This window comes from Camelus dromedarius, chromosome 30 (assembly GCF_036321535.1).
Source record: "Camelus dromedarius isolate mCamDro1 chromosome 30, mCamDro1.pat, whole genome shotgun sequence".
Classification (NCBI taxonomy): Eukaryota; Metazoa; Chordata; class Mammalia; order Artiodactyla; family Camelidae; genus Camelus; species Camelus dromedarius.
The window spans coordinates 22,923,560-22,949,024 of NC_087465.1; the positions used below are offsets into that span (position 1 = coordinate 22,923,560).

Consider the following 25,465-nt stretch of genomic DNA (forward strand, 5'->3'; position numbering starts at 1 on the left):
ATAAAGCTGTTGTAAATCAATAAGAAAAGAAGACAAAATAAGGAATGGCAGGAAAAGGAAGATCTTGCAATAAAAAATAGTTTAAAATATTTTAAGATGCCAAATATCTATGTTAATTTAAATTTGCATAAAAATTGATTTCTCACTCATCAGATTTGGAAACAAATGAAAAGTACTGGCAGGTATGTATAGAATCAACCATGTTCAAGCACTGTTGATAAATATTAAATTAATGTACGTCATGGACAGCCAGTTGGCAGAATACACCAAAATTCTAAGTGAATGTAGCCATTAATGCAGCAATTCCACCTCTAGAAATTTTATGTTTGATAAACACACATGCTTAAGATTAAGTATACTGCATTGTTGTTTATAATAGACACAACCTGAACGTGAACTATTTGTCCAGCAATAAGGCCATAGTTAAATCAAGTACCACATAGGGATGTTATAAGTTACCATAAAAATATAAGATCGTTCTATATGTTCTGATAAGAAAAATCCTCCAAAGTGTATCTTTATGTTAAAAATGGGTCGCGTATTTTAAATAATGTTATTCACTTGAGGGGAAAGGAAAAAAGGGACACAGGAAGGAAGGAATTGTGTATGTGTCTAGAAGTTTCTGGAAGTTATGCAAGTAACATGGAGAAAAGAAAATCAGGTTTTTGAAAAAAATAAACAGAACCGAAAACCCTCAGGCAGATGGCTGCCCTCAATACAGACTCAGGAGGTCTGCCATTTTTAATATGACTCTATGATAGAAGACTCATTTTTCTTGTTAAATGCAAAAGTGAATAATGGACTAATTCATATTCAGAAGACTACATTTCTCTCCTACTGAAGGAAGAGGTACTCGAGACAGACAGTACACGTGTCAATGAAAGACTGAAAGTCTTGTGTTTTCACGTTCTTATCCTGCCAATCAACAATATGCAGGTGTTCGGCAAAAGAAAATTCATCAAATTTTAATATCTCTCGATTCAGTTCTTCGTGGGTCTTCAGTATTGTGCTTGTTAGAACACTAAAGATGATCTAAACTTAAAGTAAGTTTTTTAAAAGAAATTCAAATTATTATGTGATTATCCACTCATAGGGTTTTACACGTTAATGGATGCACAAGTTGACAGCAAACCGACTTATTTCTCAGCCACGCAGCTAAAAGAGGGATCGGAATGACTTAAGATGTCCAGTGAGGTAAGAGTAAAATTGTTTTGCTCTTTCCTAAAAATTGTTTCGAGGAAGTTGCTATTTATTAATGGTAACAACTACAATTGAAGTCACTGAACTAGAGCAAGGTTATTATATGCTCCTTTTATATTTTCCCTAGGTGTTCCGATACACACCTCTGAAAATAGTGACTAATTTTACGTTTTTTAAATGCAAAAGCCAATAGGTATTTATATGAATGTTCAGTGGGGAAGACAGAAAAATATTTATTTATACCAGAAATGCTGATGTAACATAATGGAGATGACTGGGGAAAAAATCCAGGAGTCTACACTACTCACTAGTTAATCAATCACTAAGATAAACATGGCCTTTTATTATTAAAAGTTAAATATTTTTAAGAAAGTAACTAAAGTAAATGTAAGGTAATAGACACCATACTTTCACCCAGTATGCGCTAAAGGAGTTAAGGAATGATGTAACTATTGAAATGGATCAGAAAGTATCAAACTACAGACTAACACCTACGAATAGGGATGACGTATCCGTTCATTCCTCCAGCACACATCTCCTAAGCTCTGGACCTTTTGCACGGCAGCATCAGGCTCGTGGAATACAGTGGTGGTGACCAAGGCAGTTAGAATCTGTCTCTTAAAGTTATAATTGACCATAAGAGACAGACAGTAATTTATTACACAAAAACCTTTTACAACAGATGATTTGCACATGCATTTAATTTACTCTAATATATAAAATTTAACCATATGTTCCAGGCAAAGAGAGAGAAAAACTATTTCATTCAAGTCTCCTTAAATTTCTCCCCCAGCAAACATGAGTTGGCCTATATGGCTCCAAAGACAGGAAAAGCAAAACTCAAAGTCACAGAGAAACAAAACAAATTGATACCTGGCTTCTGAGTGTCCACATGCCAAGTCTTAGCAATTAATAAGTGTATTAACAGATTTCTAGCAGTAATTTTAAGAGTGAGCTTTTGGGCTTACGTACATATGTCAGTATCTAGCTTTGAGGTAAAATAAAACACTCTGCGATCCTAATTATGAAAAGAACTTTGAATCATCAGTAGAGAAGGTTATTATAAATGTATCATGGGTTCATTTTCTGGTGATGGAGGTGGGGGGCAGACTGGGGATTAGCAAGGCTAGATAATGTTTGCTGGGCACTAAAGAGTATGTAGAAGGGTGGGGAAGAAGTGAAGGAGTTAAGCATTTTGATGACGACCCCAAGGTAGGTGGATCTCGGTACATCCAGGGGGGAAAAGAGGAAACAGTATAGCTGCTAATACACTGGTTCTCAAAGTGTGGTCCAGGGACCTCTGTGGGTCCTAAAACTCTGCTCGGTCAAAACTATTTTAATATGATGTTATTTACCTTTTTTATTCTCATTTGCTTGCAATTGACAGTGGAGTTTACCAGAGGCTACATGATTTATAATATTGCAAGTGTGAATGCAGAAGCAAATATAACAATTCGGCCAACTTTTGTTAAACCAGCTTTTGGAAAAAAGTAACACAATGTCTTTGTTTTAACACTAATTTTTGTAAATTTTTTTCACAGAAATATGTTAACATAGTAACTTTATTATTGTTAATTTTAAATGAATTTTTAAATAAATATTTTAAAACTTTCTCAGGTCTAACTGTCTAGTACTATAAACCTAGGTAGATATAAATCACACTAAAAACTTTGGGGGGCTTCCAATAATTTTAGACCTGTAAAGGGGTTTTTAGTTTGAGAGTCAGAGGCTCAAAGTAGGGCTGTAGGCAAGTATATATGAGAAATGGGCAGGCAGACAGGCGAGACTACAGACTGGAGCTGAGAAAACCTCTAAACCAGAGATGAAAACTAGCAGTTGTCACCATGAAGGTATTTTAAGTCACCGGAATCCACAGCACTGCCCACATAAACATAGAGTAAGACATGGTCCAACATCAAGTCCTGAGCAACCTAAGATTTAACAGTGAGGCAGCTCTAATCTGCAGGGTAGCGTCATGAAGAGGATTACAACTTCTTTTCGATCTCAAACTACTGTCTACATGTAATTAGCAGCAGTTTTTACTCAGCAGGCTGGTTACTGTGTATTAACTGGATTACACCCTCAGTATACTATTTTTATAGCTCTGTTGAGGTATGATTGATACACAGTGAGCTGCACATATTTGCAATGCACAGTTCGAGAAGTTCTGACTTCCAGTGTGAAATTATCATCACAATCAGGGAAATGAATGTACTCAATCACCATAGAGTCTTCTCTGGCTCCTTTACAATCCTCCCCCAACTGTCCCACCCTCCTCTCCAGTTTCCAGACTTGCTCTAGACTTGTGTACATTTTCTCCAGTTTTACATGAATGGGATCCCACAATACGTGTCCTTTTTGTCTGGCTTCATTCACTCATGATTATTTTGAGATTCATTCATGTGGTTTCATGTATCAACAATTCACTCCCTTTTTACTAGGAAGTGGCATTCCACTGCAGGGATGTACCAGCGTTTGCTCACGGACACACTGATGGACTCTCGGACTGCCTCCCATTCGGGACTCCCTGCAACATTTCATGCAGCGTTGGTGTACTGGTGATGAGGACTTTCAGCTTCTGTATGCCTGAAAAACATCTTTGCTTCATTTTTAAAAGGTATTTTCACTGAGAATAACATTCCAAGTTGACAGTTATTTTCCTTTCTTTTAGCATTTTCAAGATTTTTCTTCCCCAATATCTTCTTGCTTGCATTATTTCTGACAAGAAATATGTTAGCCTTTCTTGTTCCTTCCTCTGTGTGTAACGTGTCTTTTCTTCTTCTGTCTGCTTTTAAGATTTTCCCCTAATCACTCATTTGAACAATTTGATGACCATGTGCCTTGGCGTGGTTTTTTTCATGTTTCTTGTGCTTGGGATTTATTTAGCTCCTTGGATCATGAGTTTATATACTTTCCACCAAATTAGGAAACCCTTTAGTCATATCTTCAGCTATTCTTTTTGCTCTCTCCCCTTTCAGGGACTCAAAATATACACATATATTCGGCCACTTTTTTCGATTCGTTCTCTTGCTGACTGCAAGTTTACTATTTTTTCCTCCATTAATATCAAATTTGCTATAAATTCCAGATATACCTTTAATTTTATATATTATACTTTCTACCTCTCAAAGTTCAATTTGAGTACTTTTCGGTATATTCCACATCTCAATTTTTGAACAAAGAATACAGTTATACTGTTTTGATATTCTTGTCTGCTAATTCTAACATCTGTGTCATCTCTGGATTAGTTCAGATAGACTGACATGTCTTCTCATTATGTGTTGTGTCTTCTTGCTTCTTTGCAGGTTTGGTAACTTCTATTATTGCATGTCAGACATTGTGAGTTTTAACTTGTTGGGTGCTGGATATTTTTGTATTCCTGTATACCTTGTAAAGCTGTGTGGTGGAAAGCAGTTTAGTCACTTACAAAAGTCTTGCTTTTAAGACTTTTTAAGCAGAACTAGAGCAATTTTCAGTCCAAGGTGTTTTTTGTTTTTTGTTTGTTTCTTTTTTCCCACTACTAGGGCAAGATGCATCTGAGTATTCTACCAAACACCCTGTAAGGGATGAAATCGTCCAGTCTGGCTGGTGGGAACAGGCCCTGTTCCCATCTCTGTGATCGCCAGGCATTGCCCCCTCTGATCACTTTGGCTGATTCTTTCCCCTGCACAGTTATGTGCAGATCAGTTCTCAGCTGCACACCCAAGGGGGACTCTCCGCACTCTCCAGTGCTTTCCTTCTGTGCAGAATTCTCCCCTGTGGTATTCTGACTTGTGAATTCTAGCTGCCCTAGTTTCTCTGTACTCCCAGCTTCATCTCATTAACTCAGGGAGTCTGTCTACCTCAAACTGGCCCTGTCTTCCCTGCACTGTTAACCTGGAAACTCTCTCAAGGAAGTAAACAGAGATCACCACAGGGCTAACCTCATTTGTTTCCCATCTTTCAGAGAAGACTACCCTTCATGACCTGATGTGCAGTGACTTATAAACATTGTTTCATATGTTTTGTCCATATTTTACTTGTGGAGAGGGGTGATAATTCAGGAGCCTGTTACTTATCTTGATCAATTACCCTTTACCTCTTTAATCTTAGAACAACCCTTGAGTTGAGTATTACTATCTCTAGTTTAGGAAGGAAACTGGGGACATAGTCAATAGCTTGGCTCACTCAAGTTCAGCTAAGATGGTACAGCATTCCTTCCAAAGCTCTCGCACGTAGCCATCATGACATACCACCTACAGAGGAACTGAGAGAGCGCTGAATGCATCGTTAACACTGGGATTATTATTATTTTTTTATAATAACAGCTAGATTCTCACCTTTGTAAACTGGGTTAGAAACAGTCTTTCCTTAAAAGGCTTAATAAATGAACTAAATGAGCCTTGAATGCTACAGACAGCAACAAGGACTGAAGGTCCTTTAAGGACTAATGATGTTTTTCACATCCTCTGCTCAGCCACCAAGGTGAAGCTTCCACTCCCTCCACAACAGCAATTATCAGACATCAGGCATCTCAAACAGCAAGGAGGCAGGCACCAACTCCTGAGGCACCGGATCCTTCTCTGGATTGATCTATCTCTGAGTTCTCTTTTACATTACGATAAAGAAATATATTAGAAATGATAAAACAAATCTGTTGCCTTGCAGCTTCTACCCAATCATGGCAGTTTATAGAAACAACCAACTCCAGAGCTCACGCTAGTGAGCACTCATATACACAAACATTCTTTCCTGGCAGGGCACCACAACACAGATCTGACATAGGTTTTCCTTCACATTTTCTACAATGTTCTATTCTTTTCATCTTGGGATATAATCAAATCTTCCTAAAATCTGTGACAATCACATTGAATGGTAAACCGCAACCTGACAAAGAGATGAGGAATGAGCCAGTATGATTAATTTAATATTACATACAATTTAAGATTACGCCACATTTAGTATTATACGCAATTGAACAAAGGCTGCCAATTTTCTAACGAGGAAGAAATCATAAAGGGTACTCAACAGTAAAATTACACTGAGCACTCGATAGTCAATCTTGAATCAGCAAATCAAATCAACAGCAGTATTCAGTTTTTACTCCAGGTAAGATGCTATACTGGGATAGAGTTAGCATTTTCTTTACATGTGTTAATGATTTCTTCTCAGTTTGGAATATAAAAGACGTGAGCGATGGAACTGGATGACCCTGTCCTTACTGAGAACCTCAGAGTTAATTCTCGCCTGTATTCACTTGCTTAGGACCCTGGGATCCATGGCCAACTTTGATTCTGGGCTACTCCACACCAGGAGAATTCAGAGCTTTGTGGCCTTGGCAAGTCCCTCAACCTCTCTGTGCCTCCAATTCCTCATCTGTGAAAGAGAAACAGTACTGCTAACTCACAGGATTGTAATAAACTTCAAATGAGTTAAAATATGTGAAACATTTAGAACACTGGCACACACCAAATGCTCAGCCAGGGTTAACGCTTTATTATCATTAAAATAAGGTGTTCAATGAAATCAATTCCATTTTACTGGTCGTTTGGATTTTGTCTAATTAGAATGTAAAGCCAGCACATAATCGTTTCTACATTCCCGGATACCAGCAAGAATGAAGAAACTGAGAGACACCCTATTGGTACTTAAGAAGGTGATTGCTTGGGACTGTCTGAATGCTGTCATTATAAAACTTGTGCTACAGACAAGCAATAAGGATCACAAATCCGTCTTATGAATGGTCAAAATAAGGCAAAGATTACTTTTGTAATTTGCTTGAGTCACCCATGGAACAAACAATTGCATTTAATCTACATATAGAAGCAAGTCAGTAAGTTACATGAATAGAGCTGCTGTGATATTAAAACACCCAGATGTCCAAAAAAGCGTTGTCTGTAACTGTGAGTGAGCTTTTGTTAAGCCGGTTCTCAATTTCATACAAATCGCTGAGTACACATTTGATTCTGGAAGTTATTTCACTCTATTCTGCCTTATTCACAAAGAAAGAGGAGACGGGAGGGAATGTAGCTTCTTGTAAAATGGTGGCCAATTTCCAAGCCTGGTGCCCCATAATATCTCTAAAATAAGACATCCCTCAAGACTCCCAACTAGAAGAAACAAGCAGGACCATGAGAAGGAACTGCCTCACGAGTGTTTAAAGAGGGAATGAATGCACAGACGTCTGAAACCTAAAACAAATTCAAATTTCAAATTGCTATAAACAGTGAGAAACTATGAGCACACGGTATGAGTTTGACAGTGAAAAATTCCCATGGAAAAAATGTCTTCGCTGACATCACTCAGGGTCTGACTCCATCAGCCACCTGCAGAGGCACGTGCCTGCGCGCCACTGACATCACCTCAGGTGCATGCAATTTGGGGACATGAAATAAAGTTCATAAAAGTATCCAGCTTCCTCGAAAAGCAGCGGTCGATTCCCTCTTAGCTTGAACGTGACTAAAACAAATACTGTAAAATTCCATTCCAGTGAGCAGCTTCTTTGGGTTTACTTGGTCATTTGAATGCATTTCTCTAAGGACCATCTCTCCTGAGACTGTACGTCTGTGAAGCCATGACTTACTTCGTTTATCCATATTTCACTTAAATTGACTAGATTAAAAACTTTCAAAATCCTGAATAATGCTTGTGAGCAGATTATATCTTAATTAAATGCTGGCATTCCCCAAGGCATTAGTGATTGCCCCTTTTTAACCTCTCTCCCCCTTATACAATAATCTTTTCAATTGAGAGACTATATCCAGGGTTCCTATTTAAAGGAAAAACACTGTTTCACAGTCTTGTGGCTCATTTCTTACATATTTTTGAAAAAGATGGACAGGGTAAAAGCTATATTTTAAAATATGCTTTCATAGAAAAAAACAGCTATTCAATACACTCCCATGGTAAACATGAAAAAATAAAATAGTCTTAGTCTGACAAGCTCATAAAAGTGGATTTTTGCTACATGTAATCTAAAAGGCATAATCAAATTGGATTTATCTCACCTCTTATCTGGAAGACTATTTCATTCTAGTTAAAATGAAAATACCAAAAACACCCACAGTCATTTATAGTTTCTGACCTGTTCCACACCTCAAAACAAGGGACTTTAAAAGCAGTCCTGCATTATAACAATCTTTGTCATACTGTCATGTCCAGAACTCCCCCAAGCCCCTCCAAACTGTTAATTTCCTTCTTAGTTCATCAAATATTTAATCCCCAGTACCAAGTGGCTATCAGTAAACCCAACTCGCATATTAAATTGTGAACCACGTGTGTTCATTGATTTCCCTGAGCTCCTTGTGACTGGTTAGGATTCACTTTAAGACATCTAATTTCACCTACTGTCCTTGACTTTAAACCAATTTCTACTCTATTGGAATCTTTAAACAGCTCAATAGCTCCCTCTAGCCTCCGTTTATATACTACACCCACAGGTCACAGTCAAAGGTTAGGGGACTCCAGTCGGATTATCCTCACTCTCTTGGCCAAGCTTCTTATGTGGCTCATAGAGACACTCCTCTGATCCAAAAACCCAAGGCTACCCAGTGCCAAATGGTCGTGGTGAGACACTGAGACAAAGCACAGCCATTCAGGATGCCAAACGACAGGAAGCAACAATCAAACATGATTTCATGAATAACCTCAAAATCTATAAATAGCTTTCCCAAGGAAAGAAAGCAAAGGGAAAGTTGTCACACGTATTATTACTTAGTAGCTTATCCTTTTAACATGAACTGCTTTTTCTGTTTGCATAAGCTGCGTATTTTATAAAACAAATGCAACCTGATGTTTCACATTGAAAATCAAATGTGTTGTGAAGAATAAAAATAACCCTCAAAGAGACAAGTGCCAAAATTATTTTCCACAGTGGGCAAAAGGGACGTACAGTAAGTATAAGCATTTCACTTCACTATAAAACGTGTATTTTTTATATATAGGCAGATAAATGGATTTGAATTTTAAGACCGCCCCACAGCAAAAAAAAGAAAAAAACAACACAATTTTGAGATTTTGATCTTAATCCAACATGCCTTTTTATGATTGAGGGACCACTCATAGATGACATATATTTTTCAAAATAACATCAAGCCATGTTTTTAATGTTAAATTTTTAAAGTTTGCTACCTTGGCCAAAAATTGATTTTAAAATTACATGTAATTTTCTACCAGTGTTTCTACTGCTCAGCAGAAGGCCAGGATCATTTCCAAAATGGAACGCCCTGTGTCACTACAGATGATAACAAATGTTGGATTTACGTTGCACATTCTGTATTTCTTTATGATACGGAGTTCAGAAAAAAAATCTGAAAACTCTACCTTTGTAATCTAGTTGTCCAAAAACATTACAGGGGTAAATACATGCATTTCCTCCCTTTTGGCTACATAAGTTAAAGCTGGGAGGCTAAATACAATGCAACTTCAAATTTGGAAATGGCCTTAGTGACAGTTAGTTCCATTCCCATGTTTGCAGATGAAGACATTAAAGAAAGGACTTGTCTAAGATCAAAGCCATGTCAGTACAAGAACCAAAGTTAAAGCCCGTGTCCCTTGACCTCGGTCCCAGGGCTCATTACACTATATTACTATCTTCCATTGCCTATGTTATATGAACAAGATTTTTTTTTTTAACTTCTTTGTCATGGAATAATACACTTTAATATTTTTTTCTGCTAATCCTCCTCCTTCTCTGATTAATTAAAGAAAAAAAAACTTTCACATTCTGGATTTGCAGTACAACACAGAGCTGGCCTACGTAATATATCAAATCTTTCTCCTACTGTGACGAAGGAGCACTTGGGCCTGGAGCCAATTAAAATAAACAGGCCCATTGAATCATAAAGGCCTATTTCTTTTCCATGGTATTTGAAAAGAAGAACAGACTTCAGCAAACTGAGTCTCACAAGAGAAGGTGTGAGCTGAACTTGACATTCTATGATAGTAACAGATGACAAGACAAAATGTAAAAATTGTATTCCTGAGTTAAACTGTCTAAGAAAAAAACCCACGGGAAGAAAATGTACTGATGTCAGTTGGGTTGATTTTCAGTAATATTACAATACTTTTTAAAAATTAAAAAAGTATTAAAATGAAATCTTTCTAGACCAGCTGGTATCTCCTAACCTGACAGACTTTTATGTAATTAGATGCGATCATGCCAATTGCCTCTGAATCAGTGTTTATTTTTCACGAGTAATAATGACATCTAAAAAGTATGGAGTGGGAAGGCATGTTCCTATGTAGCTACCTGTCTACCATCCATCTCTCTAATATCTAACATACGATATCCATATATTCACTTAATCATCGGAACAACCAACGTGACAGGTCTGATTAGTACCTCCATTTGTAAGGTATGTACATTGAGGCTCACAGAGATTAATTATCTTGTCTGTTATTGACTTAATGATTAACTTGCAAGTAATAAAGGTTGGGATTAGAACCCAGGCAATCTGATGCTGGAGTATGTGCCCTTAATCACTATACGACACCACAATAAAAAAAAAAAAAAAGACTATTTGATGAATATAAGCACATTCACAGATATTTAAAGTGAATTGTGATAGAAAGTAACATAAAAAATGACTTTCTCAACTTGAAATATATGTGCTGAAGGGTCAGAAAATTCCTGAAGGAATATAAAGAGATAAATCTCAGGTTCTGACACTGCACAAATTTAACTTAATTAATTTGAATGTTCAATGGCTCCTTTTGGGAGGAATCCAGAAATAATTCCAATTGGCCATTTACCAAATATTCTGAACAGTTACATTTTGGGTAGTTGGGGTAGGTCAGGTAGTGAAATGAATTTACATAAAATCATTCATGAATCCAACTGAAGACAAAAGAATTATACCACTGAACAAGCTCATTAAAATTTTCTTATGTTAATAACCTGACATAGCATGGACAAGAAAAAATAGAAACTTCAGCTCTGTTGCTTTTAACCTGACTTTAGAAATAAAAAAGCTGTTATTGAACTCAAACTCTATTCTTACTTGATAGGGAAGAAAAGCCTGAAAGAGAATGTCCAGATGTACAGGGGGACAGACGGGGACAGACGTGGACAGCTGGTCTCTGAGGATTTCTTGGCTGCAGTAGGAGGCAAACAACCTCACAGGCATCTGCTCACCTGTGAGCAATCATGTCACCCTAGATCCAGACAATCTGACCAAGCAACTCTGAACAGAGAAAGGCACAGTGAAGGTGGGGCACACAGGAGAAGCTAGAGAACCTGAGGGCTGTTGAGTCTTCTGGTCTCTTGGTCATAGTTCTTGGCCCTCATGGCCTTCTCAATGGCCAGCATACTTGGGATTCCAAAGCCTGGAATCCTGCTGCAGGTAAAAAAAACCCATGAATCAGCTACACAGCACCTGCTGTTCACCAGTAAAAACTGCTATGGTGGAGCATTATGGGGTGTAATCAGAGTCCCCTACTCAAGGAAGCTGACTACATCATGGTGTCACCATCCTTCTATGAGCAAATGACATAATGCATGTTGACTATTCAAGCAAGTAAAAGACAAGAGATATGAGAAAAGGCCCCACCATATGACATTTTAAAATCTGGAAAATATAAATTTGTTTAGCTCTAAAACGTCTCACCACTAATTGCCACTGAGATTATATGTGATACAAAACTACTCCCAGCAAACTCTAACCTTTCAGGTAGATTCAGATTAAATCTGACAAAGCTGAATAAAGACTAAGTTAAAGAAACATTTTGCAAGAAAAATGTAGGAAATGGTCACATTCATAGTACTTGTCATAAAGTAGCCTTTTGAAATCTACAATCTCTCTTCTTTCTTTAATTAGGAAAAGCAAAATCTTTTAATTTTTGCTTTATCAAGATTTTTTGTCACCAAAAAGTCATCATCTTCTTAAGCTTTGATATGTGTATCAGAGTGTCACATCTTTTTATTTTACCATTAAATTGGCTTAAAATAATTTTTCCTCATTATGTGTGCTGTTGTTTAAAAAGTAAAGAATATGCCATTCACATATTTAACATTCGAAAAACTATCAAAGTTGATGAAAATTATTACTACTATCTTAAACTTCATGACAAAAATGCTTATAGTGTTAAGAAAAAAAAAGAAAAAAAAAAGAGCCCCAGGATCATGAGAATCTCCACTACAACAATAACAGTATTTTAGAGACAAAATGACTTTTTAAAGAGTGTAGAGATTAAACCATGGGTCTCTGCGAACAACTCAGCTGCTTCTGACCAGTGAACGCCTGTGATTCAGACTGCTGTCCAATGACAGCAGCTTTTGACTTTCAGTTACTACTCGCAATGTTCCTCCTTTGCATCACATTAATGGTTATCACTGAAAGGCCCACTCCCCCAAAATGGATCTGATGATATACAAAAATCTTTAAACAAATGGATACTGAAAATTTAGCATTAGAAAGTGTTCTACCTGCAATCTATTAGGAGGGGAATTTATTGACTCTTCCATAGTACTACTTCTGGTAGTGTCTCACCCTTCTTCTCAGCTGTAAGAGATTCTCCTTTTTGCTTCTTAAAAACAAAAACAAACAAACAAACAAAATGTACTCTTTCTCTGTAACAGGCTTTTTCAGCATGTTAACAAATATCTCCTGCTCTAACAGTTAAAATTCCAAATGTTTAGACCCTTAAAAATCAGATAGGAAAAAGTTAACATGAATATCTCCACCCAACCCCCTCCCACCTCCAGGGGAAAACAATATAGGTTTTTAAACCTTAAATTATTGATATGAAAAGTATGGGGGGGGGTCCCATCGATTGTAAGTTCAGTGAGGGATAAAGCATTGTACTCTCAGTTGTCAGCATAAAAGAAGCATCTTTTAAAAGCTTCGTTCCAACTATAACTCGGTGTGCTTGCTAGAAAAAAAATTGATGATCATATGAGCTTCATGCATGATTGATACCATTACTGTTTATTTTAAGACTGTCCTTGAGAATCAATCAAATAAAGCATTCCCACTGTATGTTGTGCAAAGCAAGAATGGGGAACACAATATAAATGCCTTTTCTGAAGAAGATGTGATGGACTACTCTTCCCATTAGTGCTTCCTATCAAAGAGAAGCAGCCAATAAAAGTGAATCAGGCAGAAATTCATGTCAGAAAACATCCCCTGTTCTTTATAGTATGTTGAATTAACTAGCAGCTACTCTTAAGATTAAAAAAAAAAAAATTGGAGGTATTATTACACATAAAGAAGTAACTAAATCCAACTAAGGATATGTTCGAATGCTTAAAAAACTATTTGGAAATAGTACAAACTCTGAAAGACAATCTATTCTAAATCACTAGAAAATCTCCTTTGTATAAAATATTCTTTTTTAAGGTCTCAGATGGCACATGCCTCTTATCTTTCATAATTAAATCTTTGTAATAAATATGGATGGAATAACTCAAATACTCTAAAACTGAGAACATAACTCTTTTTCCATGAACCATTTTTAACATATACCTTGAAGAAAGAGAAAACAGCAATGCAAAGTAAAATCTTTTTTTAAGCAAAATCATAACTTTTTCTTGGATAATACCTTATTAAACTGATTGAGGGACTCAAATTATGAAGGAATACAATCACATTGATCTTCAGGCTGAAAAGGGAAACCTGATAATCATCAAAACACTGATGCTATCCCCAAAATCTCTGAAAGCAAATCTGACTTTCCCAAAGCAGGTAGCCATGAGTCCAGGCTCTCCCTCCCTCTTCATGGTGAGCAAGATAAAACCTAGCACCTACTTTTAACCACCTACCCCATGCCCCACCCCACCACCATCACCACCATCACCACCAAACTGAAGCAATAGGCCCTTCTGTTTACAACATGATAAATAACAGCTTGCCACTTTCATTCCTCTAGTCTATGAACTAATTACTTCTCTATTTCCACCTTAGATTATCTCTTGATTTAAATGCTAAAAACAAAAATCCATGGGTGGCAAGTAGTTTCCAAAGTTCACATTTGCCATCCAGAAAAGTCTAGACTTTCAGCCCCTTTCCATCTCTCTTTTATTCAGAAAAACAAAGTTGTATTTTTCAAAAGGTTAAGCAGTTTTGGTTTGAATTGGGCTTTTGTGTAAAATAATCACACTTAACATCTGTAAACTCAACTCTCCATAATGGTTCTCACTTTTTCAAACACTTTGTTTCTCTACCAACCATCACTTATTACATGGAGTCCTAAGAACAGTTTATATAAACAGAGAGTTTATTCAGAATATACCCTCCCATATAGCATTTCTTATGGACACTTTGTATATAAATCTGTTACATGAACCATGTTCAGATACTGTGCAACAGGTCCCGCTGTTGTGTAAACACACACTCCCAACAAAATGACAGAAAGCTTTCAACAATCAACAACATAGGGAAAAATCACATTATTCTTCAGAGACTTAATCGTAATTCTTTTCAGGCAGCAGCAGATCTTGTCAAAAGGAGTACATTTTACTAAGACCCTCTTCTGTCTTTGTATTCCACGGTGTATGTGATAAACTGGTTAGAGCCCAGATGTATACAATCTTCCACTGATTTACCGCATGTTACTGGCTTTAGTGCTGAGTTGATGACAGGTTGAGTTCTTTGGCAGAGGTCTGACAAGTCGTTATCCTTAAGTTCCCTTTTGCTTTGTGTCTGTCTGCTCCCAAAGCTATCAAAGTAAAGCAAATGACAGTCTAAATCCTCTCCCATTTGCCATGAGAGTGTGAAATCAAATTAAAAACACACCTCAGAACTATTACATTGGGCCACGTTTATTTTCAATTGGCGGGGGAGGGGGAGAGAAGACACTTAAGAAGAGATGGATTTCCTGTCCTCTGTGCAGCCAGATCTAGTTACTGTGTATTAAGTTATGTCTAAATGAGAAAAAGACTCTGTCTAGTCAAGTGTTTTATCACAAAGTAATGTTATTAAACATATCAAGTATTCCCACACTCTCCTCTAGAGTCTTTGATTTTCAACCTCCTTTGTTAGGCACGAAACACAGGGAGAAAGATTTCAGGAACAATACTATGGGAGCATATCTTGCCAAGCAATGAATTCTGTATTTCCCGAGTTTATTTATCATCAACTCAAACTGCTTTTATTAAGCCACACGTTTGCTGTATGTCGGACTTCGCCTCCTTCCCTGGTGAAAAGCATGGCTTGTGTCTTTGAGCGCGCAGCACCCGTGCTTTGTGCTGCTGGGGATAACGGATTCCTAGTCTCACGCGCATCCATCACCTAAGACACTAGGAAACTCAACAAGGGTCTCGGCAGCCGGAGGGGAAACAATGTGGTGAGACCCGGGCTGCTCTGAGCTACGGGGATCCGAGGGGTGAACGAAATGTTTCAGAGAGCAGCCCAGGCAAGGGGAAAGGAAGAAAGCCCTCGTACTCTTACCTCCACATTGAAATACTGCTCCGTTCCGCAGACGGTAGCACATAAAATCCAAAGCAAGGTTTGCAAGAAAAATGCCCCCGAATGATGCACGAAATCCAACCGTCTTCCAGTGCCGAAGGTAAGTAAGATCATAGTGACCTGTGCTTCAGTGGACGGACGAGCGAGCTCCCCTTCGTTTCCTCCCTCTCTGTCTCTCCCTCCCTCCCTGCTTTCCTTTCAAAAAAAGTCCTCCGGGTGGGTCGGAAGCCTGCAGGTTCACCCACAGCGGGTCAAGGGGAGGAGACGGAGGTGCCCCGCGCTCTGCAGCCCCCAGAGAAGCAGCGGCGGAGGGAGGGGCAGCAGCGGCTCGCGATCACCGTCCCCGGGGGCCCATCACCGGGAACGTGGCGCCCAAGTTCACCGGCGGTTCCGGCTCAAAGCACCGAGTCGCAGCCGCAGCCGCAGCCGCCGCCGCCGCCGCCTCCAGCCCGCGCGTCCTCCTCCTCCTCCTGGTCCTCCGCCTCCTTCTGGTCCTCCTCCTCCTCCACCGCCCACTCCGCCGCCGCCGCCGCCGCCTCCTGCTCCTGCCGGATGGGCCGCGGCCGCTCCCCGCTCTCTCGCCGGGGCTTCTCCTTCCCTCCTCGCCCCGGTCCCCTCCAGAACGTTCATCCGTAATCTACATAACTCCTCCTTCCCGGGGTCTGCCTGCCTCTCGGGCCCTCTCGGTGCGCGCGCACACGCGCACACGCACACACGCGCACACACAGACACACATCTGCACAGGAGCGCACACACAACCCGCCACGCACGCGCACGCTTCTTAAAGGAGACTGCCTGTAAAGGGTAAACCGCTCCTGGGCCGCGCACTGCCGAGGAAGCAGCCCTCGAGAGGGGCCCTGGGCTGCATGGGGCCGTTCACACACCGCCCACTCCTCAGCCGCGACATCGGGCGCCCGGGCATCTGGGCGGCTCCACCCTTCCATCTCGCCCACCTTCCACCGATGCACCTAGAAACGAATGTGCCCCTCCCGTGCCGGGGACTGGGTGGGGCTCAGGCTGCGGACCCTGGTGTGGGCTGGGGAGCGGGCCCAGGCCCGGTCCTGGAGGGCGACCGTGGTCCTCAGATCAGCGGGTCTGGAGAGTCAAGGGGGTGCTGGGACTCAGGGGGAGCTCCTGGGTCACTGTGCGCTACGTGGGGGCTCGGGGCTGTCGCTGGGCTGGCCAAGTTTAAGGAGCCTGAGATGGCAAGTCCAAAACTTTGCTGGGGTTCACCGACCAAGCCTGCGGCCTGCCGTCGCCCTGAATCCCCTCTACCATCGGTACACCCCGCCTTCCAGGCTCCAGGACAAGCGCGGGGGCGGGGGGACGTGGGGGCATCATGTCAAATACAAACGAGGAAGAAGATGCTCACTTTCCAAAGAAGCTCTGTCCGGTGGACACACGTACGCACAGACCCAGAAGCGGTGGTCCGGGTGTTAACGGAACCCCGGGCCCGGGGAGGGTGGGGGCGCTGGAAAGAAACGCCATCGCGCTGTGGGAATGAAGGGAAGGGCTGGGGAAGGAAGGAGAGGGAGCAGCCTGAGGAAAGGCGAGTGAGGCAGCCGGCGAGGGCGGGAGGAAGGGGCCGAGCGCAGATCGAGCGGGGGAGAGGCTGGCGGGAGCCCGGAGAGCTGCAGGCGAGAGGGGGAGGCTGCTGGCAGGGGAAGTTCGGAAGAGTCTGCCAAAAAGGACTGGAGCCCAAGCCGTGTGAGGCCGTGGACAGGGGTGGCAGCAACCACCAGCCCTGGGCAGGTGATGGTTTGGCTGAAAGAGAAAGGAGGAAGGGAGATGGGCAGGCATCTTTTTGGGGGCCATGCCAATAAATGTGCTTCACCTTGGCAGCCAGCAGAGGGGAAAAAGAGCCCATGGGAAAGGAGAGGTTGCAGAAAAAGGCGGCTCCAGGTGTGACAGCGACCTCGGTGAGGTGGAACCGAGCATCGACAAGACAAATTTCATCAGAGTTGGTAAAGCAAGAAGTCGGACTACAAAAAGGTCATGTAGATGGAAACATGTTGAAAAACACTGCAAAAAATGGCACTGGACTGGGGTAATTTGTATCCTGTAGAGAAACACAAAGAAGCTGAGGAATGGGACTTTGCAAGTGATACTTTTTAAAAATGTACGAAATAAGACCCACTCAATTTGACTCGAGTCTCTCAGAGAGCCCTTCCTGACAGTCTGCTCTGTGCACAGCACCTCCTGTCCACAAAAGAATTTTGAAGACATGATAAGAAATACCTTATATTGTATAGTGTATTAAATTTTGCAGTTTCCACATATAGTATCTCATTTAATTCCCACAAACATCCCTGAGGATATTTTGTTTTCATCTCATAGATGGAGAAAATAATGGTGATAAAAGATAACTTTCCAGGAAATCATTCAAGTGACAGAATTCAGACCTGAGTTTTCTGACTCCCAGTTCAGTGCATTTCCCACTACGTTCCACTGACTTTTGATACAGAAATCCCCTTCTGCCTTAAACAGTTTGATAACCCATAGGCTGAGATGAGTTACATAAATGAACCAATTAAAAGGCAACATGAAAGCAAGAGCATTATATAGAAATGACAAGGTGTTACGTGTCGATATAAAATAACAAAGCATGGTGGGAAATATTTGTCAATAAGTTAAAAATTATTTAAATGTATTCTTTATGTCTAGCAAAGTACAAAATTAAAGAGGGAGAAGATACAGGGGGAAAAAAGAGTTTATGCTCTTTTCCTAATCCTTAAGTAGTATTTATTGAAGGGAGGGAGGTAAAACAAATTTATACAAGACATACATGAGAACGCAGTTCTAAATAGTGAAGTCCTTGTTTAAATGAGCCAGGATAATGGAAGACTTTTTCAAAGTAGAATGCAAGTTAAAAGCTGTTGGGTTCTCAGCAAGAAGGGATTTCTCACTGCAAGCAACCTTTTCATCAAAGAAAATACTAGAGCTCAGAACAGAGAGATACATTAAAAGAGTGCATATGGAAGGCAAGATATGGGGAAGGACTTGCAATAAAATATTCAGGTAACGTCCAATCAAATAGGCAAACAAGAATTGCTAAACCATTTTATATAGGAATAGGCATCTGGAGAAGATTATCTTCAAAATTTTGCATAGAATTGGCCATGGGGTGAGACTGGGTGCAAAGAGATGACAACACAGGGTTTGAGTCCAGCTGTAAAACTGTAAGGGCTTGTACTCGTGAGGTGGCCTGGAGACCTGTGCTTTTAAGGAGCCACCCTAAGGAAATGAAAGTAGGAAATCCTAAATTCAAAAGATAATCTCAAATTAGTGATTAGTAGTAATTACATTTTTTACAAGCTCTTTAAAATTCATCAGTGTGAATTTGGTGAGCAATGAATAAATAAATGAATGTTTAAGGTTCTAGAAATACAGAAATAAAATGCTAAGACAGACATATAATAATTATAGCAATGTTGCAAGGACCCAGGTAATCACACATGCAGGATGTTTTTATATTTAACAATGTGGAAGAAGTAGTTGATTTTCCCTGAGGTCCTTGGAGAAGACATCATGAAAGTAGTGGTTCTCAGAGGACATCCTGAAGAAAGAGTAGAAACAATAGACAGATAAGAAAAGGAAGGGTATTTCAGACCTGTGTGCAGTGGAGATATAAATGTAAAGATCCGGAGGTCAACGTGATACAAAGCAAGGTCAAGGTCAGAGACTGAATGGATGTTCAGAGATCGATCAAGAAGTCTTGTGTGCCATTTCAGGCTTCAGACTATATGTGAAATTAATTCTTGGAAGGAGGTAATTGAAATTTCACTACCTTTGTTGTACATTTGCTAATTCTGTGGAAATAGCCACCTTCTAGAAGGTCTCATATTTTTTTACTTCATATGTTCCATTAAGCATTTAATATCTGCTGTCATTGTAGACTTTATATTTAGTTCAATAAGCCTGATACAACAGTTCTCCATAGGGACTCAGTTGGGTACTTGTGGAGAAGTAATCACTTTCCTTGTCGGGTGAATTTGTGATTCCATTTCTCATCTGTTAAGGGGCAGAATTATAAAGACGTTTCTATTCTCAGATCTTAGTAGTGTTAGCTTCTTAGCTGGTGGTCTTCTTGGAGAAGGACTTGATTTCCTGTCAACAGGAGGTTAAAATATAGACTATCACTCTTCCCTCTGGAGTGTTAATGACATCTTTCCTCACAACTCTTGACTCTCACTGTGTGTGCTTTTTGTCAGATGCTTTTTCTTCTCACAATTCACAAAACTAATGAGCAGAAACTAATAACCTCAGAATTACATGTGGATGAAGAACAGATAATCCAAAAGAGACTAAGAAATTGAATAAGGAAGCCAAAAGAAAGGTTAATAGCAATTCAACAAAATATTACATGGGAGTGAAAAGGTCTAATGAAATAAATGGTATAACTCTCCAGAGGCAAATGACAGACACTTAAAAGTGAGCAGTTGAATGGCATGCTGGGATATTTGAATATTCATAACTACCAAAAATAGCATTGGAGGTAAATAATATATTAGAACCATCGAGACAGATTTCTTTTTAAACGGGAGCTCTGTAGCTTAGGGATGAGTTCTATAGCTTGGAAAGTTAAATAACCTTGTTCATCTGCCTGTCATATCAGTTTATGTGCTTTCTTCCCTACTTGCATCAGTTGAGCCAGCATTTTTTTTTTTTAATTCAGAGGATATTGAATTAGTGCTAAGCCATGGGCGTTCTCTCATGCATCTGTTATTAGCAGGGGCATGCATATGAAGAACCGTCATCTAAAGCCTTGTTATTTAAGGCGTGCTCTCTGGTGGAACCTTAAGGTCTCAGAGCTTGTCAGAAATGCTGAATCTCTGGCTGCACCAAAATCCCTGGATGATTCATACACAGGATAAAACTGACAAGCTGCTAGGCATTATCATGGCCTGGGAAGTTAGGGTGATTTTTTTTTCAGTTTCTTTCATTGATTTATGCTCTCTTTTCACCTCCATAACTATGAGTGTTTCTCAGGTATTTGCTTTTCTGCTCAATTCTTTGTTCATTCATTCATTCCTTCCTGGAACATTTATTAACTACTGTAAAATATCCAGCAATTGAGTAGGTAGAAAGGTAAATGGGAAGTGAGTTATGACAGGCCACCTCAGCTGGTTAGGGTATAAGACAGATGAGACTGAAGACCTGGACTTCTTTAAAGTTGTTTTCACTTGGATTAACTATCAATATAAACAAACAGCTAGCAGTGCAAAACTTAGGGACAAGATTTTGACATGAGCCACAGAGTGGAAGCAGCCTCTGGTGTCTCCCCATTTCTTCTTCATGAGGCACCTGAAGTTTGGAGGTACAGGATGACTGGGAAGCATGAGGAACCCACCAGCTGAGAGGAGAAAAGTGACAGTGGGTGTACATCCTTCTATACCATTAGGCTGTTGGGGGAGCCTTGTCTGTGCCCATAGGTGTGTCTGTCACCCTATGAGGCCATTCCTCCAGCACAATTACATTCCTCCCAGTGACCTTGGTTTGCCTTAACACATACTAGGATTTGCAGAAGCTCAGAGTCTACCTCTGCCTTTCCCTCACTCCACCATCTCCCTCAGAATGTCTCTTCACTTTCAAGTTTTATCTGTTACCTCCACTCTGGTGACTCTCAGATCTTCAGCCTTAAACTCAGTCCCGTGGTCTAGAATTCATATCATCCCTTTCACCTAAAACTCGGTATGTTCCCCAAACAAGCTCATCTCACCTTTTCCTTTAGATGGTATATCCCTTAGTTCCCCCAGTTTCATCTGGACCAACCTTTCCCCTCAACCTTGAGCACACCTTTGACTTTAATACTAGTCTGCGCTCCTTGCTGAGTCACCAGTATCTGTCACGTCTCCGTCCAGTGCCACTGTGATTCATTCCTTCACCTGCACCTGCCGTTTATCACTGTCCCTTATAAATTCATATTCTTGCATCCCATGACTAACCACTGCAGTCGCCTCCAATCTGTTGTGAACGCATACGTTCTTTTTTTTTTTAACATTCTTTATTGAGTTATAGTCATTTTACAATGTTGTGTGCATACGTTCTTTTTTGTCTCCAATTATTCTTTATGCCAGTCCATTGACAGCTCCCTCTTTTACTGTTCTTCTATATCACTTTCCACATAGACATGGCATTTACAAGTTCGAAGGAAATTTAAAGTTCTTTGCTTCGAATTCTTCTTTATTCTGAAGAGGAGCTTTAGTGGGGTTAAATAAGTCATGTGACTGGTTGACAGAGGTAAAAGACACATGTATTCTGATTTATAGCTTATTGCATTTTTGTTGAGATATAGTTGATTTACAAGGTTGTGTTCATTTTAGATGTTATAGCTGATTGCATTTTTTTAAAGAAAAATATTCATTATAAACTACTTAGACATGCAAGAAAACACCATGAACAAACAAGTCAGCTTAAGAGATAGTTTAATTGCCATTTTGCCCATGTCATATCAATAATTATGGTAGACTAAAATTGAATAATACTCTGCAGATTATCAGACCTGTCATGGCTTAGTGAGTGGTAACAGATGTAATGAGAAAGGACATATTCTGTAGGTGGCTGGTAAAATGGAGAAAAGGAATTGAGAATTCCTTTAGAAACTGCATAGCTTTTGGAAAATCATTGTATTTCTAAATTTCATTTTCTTCAGCTATAAAATGGGATTTCGTACTCTGGGTAGTTGCAAAGATTAAATGAGATATTATGTGTGGAAGCTTTCTGTAAATTTTTAAATACTAAACAGCATAAGGTATTATTATACCATGGCACTATCATATGCTAGGCATACAGCAAGCAAGCAGCAAAGACTCATTTGAGACTCTGGTGGATGAAAGAAGTTTAAAACAAAAAGAAAAGAAAATAGAGTAAGAAATGTTCATGCTATGAGAACAGTCCTAATAGGTCATACTGCAGAGTAACAAATGCTGTGTGTTTAACTGGTATTAATAGAAGCGATAAAGGTTTTCATTTCTTAGCAAAAAGAAGGGAGCTATAGAATGGCAGTCTTTAACATTGTTACCAAAATATAATTAGTCCCTTTTGAACTATTACGTAGCATATTAAATGCACTTTTTATTAGTTCATGGGCAAGAAAAGGAAGTGGAAAATAGAATGGAAATGAGATTCACATCTGTAAAAGCTGTAAGATCACAATAAAAATGTATGATTTAGAAGTGAATATTTTAGATTAAATTAGAGGCATTGAATTGGAATCTAAACTTATGGAGTTCAGAAAACCTTTTATGAGCTAATTTCCAACAGTAATGAGAAACTAAACATCTAACTTGAAATGTCCTTTTTCTACACATAAGATCAAAAATAAATGTGAATTAACCCATAACAGTATAGTTATAATTACAAGAAGGCGAGTAATAGAAAGATGAGAAAAGATGTTGGATAATCTTAGTTCTAGCAACATCTAGTGTTTTCATTGTATATGTCATCATTTTGAAATGATTTAACCTCACTTATCTTTTGATTCCCTTAATGCTGGAATAGGCAGATTCATTCATATATTGATTGCTTCTTAGTATTAAGAAATTGGATATGATGGTGAACTTGGCTGTCTACTACATCTTTCACTATCTGACTCGTCTTTCCCCATTTGTTGGAGAGCATTCTAATGGTCTAATAGTCTCATAGGAAGTAACTATTCAAAAGCATTTATAAAATTTCCCCCAAAAGATTCACTTTCCCTATCCTATGTTACATGTTGTCATTGTTTTATTAATATCATTAAGATATCTGATTTTGTTTATATTGGAATAGTTCGGTTTTTATGTCATTCACAAGGTCAAAAATAAGTGATTCATTGTAAATTATAAAGTAATTGGTGTCTGGGAATCTGAAGACTTATAAGAAATTATTTCTTCCTTGAAAAAATAGCTAGTCATTTCAAATGAGCTAAGACTTACAGAAGTTTTGTTTATGTCATCAAAATGTAAACAGTGTGATTTCAGTATGAGTGTATGTCACTGTCAGTAAATTGTAACTTGACATTAATATTTATTTAATATTTATTTCTTGGTAAAATATGTTACTGTTTTCTACAAGATTAAAACTTACTCATCTAAAGAAATCTTAAAAATGAATTTTAAAAAAAATCTAAATCTTTTTCACTCAATATTTTCTTCAATATCAACTATCATCATATATTTCTAAGTAAATCATCATCTTGTTAACCCAAGGAGTCAAAAAACAATTTTTATGCCTTGGCTTAAATTCTTACAGTTTTCATAGGACCAAATACACTACCTATAGATAGAATTTAAGTGTTACTATAAAAACATTCTAGAGCAGAAATATATATGAACAATAATGCTTTTGAAACTTTATCTGTATCAAAGTTACATCTGCATTTGCACCTTTTTAATTTCTTTTACTTTTTAAAAATTCTTTGTCCAGTTATGTTAAAGATAACTTTTATTTTCTACCTTAAAAGACTCTTACTCAGATGCTTGTTTCACTTTGGAAAATAAGACAATGTAGTTAGCTGGATATTGTTTACATGAAATTTTGACTAAAATTTAAAATTTCATTTAAATTGAGTTGGGACTAAACTTCATAGGATTGTGAGGACTGAACTGTTAAGTCTAAAATTTATAGAAACACTTCATTGGGTGGAAAGGGAGTGGGTGGCTAATTCCATGCTTACACACAATAAAAAAAATTCAATAAATATAGTCATTTAGCAACTTCTTCACAATATCTAGGAATGGGAATTTGTCTACAAAGTAAAATAGTCAGTGAAGCTCCCAAGAGCATTCATACAACCTTTGGGATTTTGATCAACTTATTCATAACAAAATTACATAGTTTTTCATGGCTAAAATCATTTAAAATATACATATAACACCCAATCAGGAATGTCATTCAAGTATCTCCATTTAAAAATGAAATTAAAAATATGAAAACTCATGATATGGGAGGCTTACCAAGAGCAGAAAAATGTATTTGAAATCTGCTTATGAACCTACAATTGGTTTAAACAAAATAACCCATAAATTCAGTTCCCATAAAAATGTTAAATTTCAAGTTTTCTGGAGACTTTGAAGACATTAGACAATTTATTTTCCTGTCCAGGATTTGAATCTTCTCTACAACATCCTCATTTTTTTTCATTGAAAAGAACTCCATTATTACATCATAATCACTTAAATATTTATGAGTGCTCCCTAAAATTTCATGCTGAAATTAAATGTAAATTGTTCTCTATGCAAACGAAATCTGTATTTTCAAAGTATTGTATTTCTTGATCCTCTGTTATTGTAACACAATGGCTTAAGGTTATTAAATTCAATTTTAATAATTTTCCAAGTTTTATTAGTCATTGATATATGTACTTAGCTATATACCTTAACCTTAATCAGAATATAAGACCTTATTTCTTGTCTCTTAGGATATGAATATAATCTGTAGAGAATAAGATTAATACCTTCCTTCAGGAAAGATATTATAGGCTTTCTTTAATGAGTTTTAGGTCCCTATATAGAACCACACATTTTTGTTCTTTTTTCATCTTAGAGTAAATGTGACCTTTCAGTCAGGAGGCCCTGGTGGATATTGGAAACTGCACCGAGATGGTGGTCTAGAGAGTACGTCTTAGTTCTAGCTTTGTCAATAAGTAGCTGATGGAATTTAAGCAAGCCTGTCAAACATTCTTTGCTTAATATATTCTAATTGCCAAATGTAGAATTTGAATCAGATAATTTCTGAAGTAGCCTAAATTTCTCAACTTCTGAGAATGTATAAATTGATGTTAACTCAAGGTCATAATCAATACCCATCTTGCTAAGAGTTCAGAAATAATAATATTGTACTAGATACAATCTAACCTAAAATGTTGTTAATTTAGTAAGTTTCATACCCTGCCTGTAATA

At 38.6% G+C, this 25,465-nt stretch overlaps 1 protein-coding gene across 2 annotated transcripts in view; it reads right to left on the reverse strand.

Annotated features, from left to right (window-relative positions):
* Positions 1 to 15,982, reverse strand: part of MMP16 (matrix metallopeptidase 16) — a 274,903-nt gene extending 258,921 nt beyond the window's left edge. The window contains exon 1 of one of the 2 annotated variants that reach the window (XM_010980548.3): positions 15,567 to 15,982. In XM_010980548.3, coding sequence (XP_010978850.1) covers positions 15,567 to 15,698 — 132 coding nt within the window. In that variant the 5' untranslated portion in view covers positions 15,699 to 15,982. Of the gene's footprint in view, positions 1 to 14,722 lie in introns of both variants that reach the window. The other variant, XM_064480923.1, reaches the window with a different exon arrangement.
* Between the last annotated feature and the right edge of the window lie 9,483 nt (positions 15,983 to 25,465).